At 36.1% G+C, this 3,954-nt stretch overlaps 1 protein-coding gene across 1 annotated transcript; it reads right to left on the bottom strand.

Annotated features, from left to right (window-relative positions):
• Window positions 1–2,077: 2,077 nt before the first annotated feature.
• On the bottom strand, window positions 2,078–3,340 carry riiad1 (regulatory subunit of type II PKA R-subunit domain containing 1). The gene is made up of 4 exons (XM_016501687.1): window positions 3,109–3,340; window positions 2,673–2,749; window positions 2,410–2,456; window positions 2,078–2,139 (listed from the first exon to the last, which is right to left on the bottom strand). Exons 1-4 carry the CDS (start codon window positions 3,187–3,189, stop codon window positions 2,078–2,080), a joined length of 267 nt encoding a protein of 88 aa, XP_016357173.1. The 5' UTR covers window positions 3,190–3,340.
• Window positions 3,341–3,954: the final 614 nt, after the last annotated feature.

The raw sequence follows: 3,954 nt of genomic DNA, 5'->3' as shown, positions 1-3,954 counted from the left end.
TCTACTGCAAAAAAACAGAACAGCTTCCTCCCGTTTTGCGGTGTCCCTGTCCTATTTGTGTTGTTATTGCATAAACTTGCATCTTATGTTCCAATGTTACTATGGTTTTTGTAGGCATGCCAACTGACTCTCAGATACCGCCTATCGTTCCCTACATCTACCTGTGGGGATTTGGGATGAGTGCTAGGATACTGCCTGTGTGAGATCACTCTCCCTGGAATACGGCTAGACAAAAACAGCCTTTATTTCTGATCTAGAATAGCTGTATGACAAAGCAAATCTGTACAATGTAACTAATGATTGAGTTTCCTTCGATTTGAATAGCTTATTTGTTTCGGCCCTGCGGTATTATGTCGCTTCAAAGAATATTATCAATGCATGAACTGAGCACACATTTATGACAGATTTGACGCAAATGTTTTTCTTCAGTCTGCCTCAAAGTGAATGAACCATAGCAAATAAGATACATTAGGTTACCACAACTGACATCATTTTAGGGTGTTACAAGCAAGTAAAAATAGATCCTCAAAAGATTTTGATGTCATGTCACCACATACATACATATATTTATTATTTCTACTGCAAAACCCAGAACAATGCCAGTCCCTGTTTTGAGGCATCCCTGTCCTGTTTATTAATTTTAAGGGCTTAGTGCAAGTAAAAATACATTTTTAATACATCTTGATGTCACCAGCTTTTACAATGCACAAATCATCTAATAAAATCATTTTGAACAAATGTTCCTATAGATCGGGGTGGGCAAACTTGGCCCTTCCAGGCCACTTTCCTTCAGAGTTTAGTGCCAACCCTAATCAAACGCACCTGAACCAGCTAATCATTGTCTTCAAGACTACTAGAAGGCTACAGGCAGGTGAGTTTTATTAGGGTTGGATCAAATCTCTGCAGGAAAGTGGCCTGGAAGGGCCAAGTTTGCCCATCACTGCTATAGATAACGCACAATGATGTGATACTAAATAAGATTTTAATATGGTTACATTTAAGGGTTCACTGAAAACTCAGTCATTTATTTATATTTAAATATTTAAGAAAACAGAAATAAGCGAAAGCAATAAACTATAACAAGGACTTTTAAGATACAGTAAAAATGTGATGGAGGTACTCACTGTGAGCGATGATCTTGAGATGACACAAGTATACTGCAGCTGATAGTCTGCTCAGCAGGTGCACACTGGGTTCATTTCAACATGGTTTTCCTCTCAACCCCACCCAACACAGAATATGGGAGTCTGTCTGTGCAGGTGTGTCAGCTATATGAAATCACATGTGTGGTTTTGTGGGGACAAGATGTGACTTTCCATCACCTTGCATTTTTTTAAAGTGATTTGAAATAATCTAAGGCATGAAGTCACAGATTTATAGCAGTTGAGATTATTATTTGAAATAATACGCTAGACTGAACGTATTGCTTTTTAAGTACATGATGAATTATGTTGGTATAGGGGTTAATGAGTTGATGTACTGTTAAAGTCAGATGCTACATTAAGAGGACAATTAGATGTTTCTGTAAGAATGAGCAGTAACTTATTTGGTCCCTGGTGGCTAGTTAAGGCCAAAAAAGAAACTTGTCGCTTGTACAATAGTTCACCCTTGGGTGGTGAAACTAAAAAACAAAAACAAAAAATGTCAACGAATGGCCAAATGTCAAAAACAGCACTAAGTTGGACTGTTAAGTTAGACTTTAAGCTAAAAACTAATTTAGGATAAATCCATGAAAAAAATTGAATGGAAACAAGTAGCTTAAAATGCTCAACCAAACAGTTCATGCTATAAAACATAACAGAAATAATAATTAGTAATAATAATTAATAAATAGTAATTAGACCAAGCCCCAGCATGTCTGGACATACTTGAACAGAAAAGAACTGTTAAATTCAGCTTAATTTGCCTTTCATCTCTGTGGACTCATTTAGCAAACAAGCCTGGACTGTCCTCTCCCCTGATACACACACTAATGGTTGCTGATAATAGTATACAACAAAGATGCTTTCATGTATATGTAGGGATCAAGACAGAGACACATTGTATACTTTTTCTCTCTTTTATTACAAAACATTTTTCACTTATGGATATTAATTTGCTCCTGAATTTTCTTTGGCAGTCCTGGGTCACTGAAATGATCTGGAAAAAAAGAGATGTTGGCTATAATTTAAGAGTATAATTTCACACACATTATTATTATCATTGCAAAATCAAATAAGATGTTACGTGTTAAAAAAACAGAAGACTCGAGACACATTTCTGTCGTAATATACGCTCAACAATATTTTGAAGAACAATAAATTATTCAATCTAAGAACAAGACTATTTACATGCTAAATGTGAAGCATTTTATCAAAAGATTCTAAGTGGCTTGCACGAATGTGTGCAAATGTGTCTGATACTAATTACCTGCTGCAAATTCACGAATGTCTGTAGGCCTTTTCAGAAAAACATCCCTATTAAAAAGAGACAGAGAGAGAGAGAATGGATTAATATAAAAAGGTTGCATGATCTTGATGGAAATGTTTAAACCAACCTTCTGGGCAGTAACCCAACCGCTAGGTCAAAACAACCCAGTCGCTGGGTTTGTCCATACTTTACCCAGTGCTGGGTTGTATTTAACCCAGCATTTTTTTAAGTGAAAACATAAACATAAAGAAACAAAGACTGACCTTAAGAAGTCGCTGAGTAACATTTCCACCTCTGGATGAGACCTTAAATATTTTTCATTAGCTATCCGCGTCTTGACCTGGAGCATGTGAAATCACATATGTGAAGTTTACACTCTAAAAAATGCTGGGTTAAATATAACCCAGCGCTGGGTTAAAAAGGGACAAACCCAGCTATTGGGTTGTTTTGACCCAGCGGTTGGAGTCAAAACAACCCAATAGCTGGGTTTGTCCCTTTTTAACCCAGCGCTGGGTTATATTTAACCCAGCATTTTTTAGAGTGTAGGTTTTGCTTTAGAAAAAAAAAATCAATCACATTTCCCATACAATTTCTTTAATAAATGCCATATATCTAATGTTCTTTAGACCAGGTTAATTAGTAGAACTTCATCCAGCGCCAATACAATTTGCAGACTTTCAGCAGAAGAAAATGAAATACCTTGAACTGGTGCAGCTTCTCCTGCTGCTCGAGGCTTAAAGCGCCCAAATCGAGTTTCTCCAGAGTGTTTCTCTCCGCCATCTATGCGTCTCTGCGCTAGTGTCCCCAAGCACCTGATGTTGACGTGCGTCACGCATTCTGTTGCCAAGCAACATACACTTCCGTATGCACATATTTGATAAAAAGTCACTCAGTAACATTATGTTCACTACGTCAAATTCTCTAATTTTTAGCTTTCTATTGTTGCATTTTTCCTTGTAATCTACAGTTTTCCTATTATTAGAATTTGTGCTAACGTGATGTTTAAACTTGATTTGTGTGAATTGAATACAGTAGTGTTATGCAAATAAATATTTACATTTACATTTAGTCATTTAGCAGACGCTTTTATCCAAAGCAACGTACAAATGAGGACAATAAAAGCAGTCAAAACTAACAAAAGAGCAACATTATAGAAGTGCAAATGACAAGTCTCGGTTAGCCTAACTCAGTACACGTAGCAAGGTGTATATATATATCACACACACACACACACACACTTGTGATGCGCGGATGAGCTAAAACGTCACCCGAATCCGCAGCTTCAAATAAATTATCCACAATCCGATAAATCCGATATTACAAAACCGATATCCGATTATTGTAAAATGCTTAAATATCGGGAAAAATATCGATATATCGGTCGATCTCTAATATATATTATACACACACACAAAGAAAAACAAGTAGATGGAACAGAAAAAATAGCTGTTTTTTTTTTTTAAATAAAAAAAAGATAAATATAGATAAAGTAGAATTAAAATAGAATAGAAAGTGCTAGAGTTAGAGGGTCAAATAAAGATGGAA

This window comes from Sinocyclocheilus anshuiensis, unplaced genomic scaffold, assembly GCF_001515605.1.
Source record: "Sinocyclocheilus anshuiensis isolate Anshui unplaced genomic scaffold, SAMN03320099.WGS_v1.1 scaffold955, whole genome shotgun sequence".
Lineage (NCBI taxonomy): Eukaryota > Metazoa > Chordata > Actinopteri > Cypriniformes > Cyprinidae > Sinocyclocheilus > Sinocyclocheilus anshuiensis.
This window is presented reverse-complemented; position numbering and strand designations above follow the sequence as displayed.

Coding starts and splice junctions, on each gene's coding strand:
- riiad1 (XM_016501687.1), bottom strand. CDS start 3,189: ATGGCGGAGAGAAACACTCTGGAGAAACTCGATTTGGGCGCTTTAAGC. Junction 2,457..2,672: donor TTACTCAGCGACTTCTTAAG/GTCAGTCTTTGT, acceptor TCTTTTTAATAG/GGATGTTTTTCTGAAAAGGC. Junction 2,140..2,409: donor CATTCGTGAATTTGCAGCAG/GTAATTAGTATC, acceptor CTTTTTTTCCAG/ATCATTTCAGTGACCCAGGA.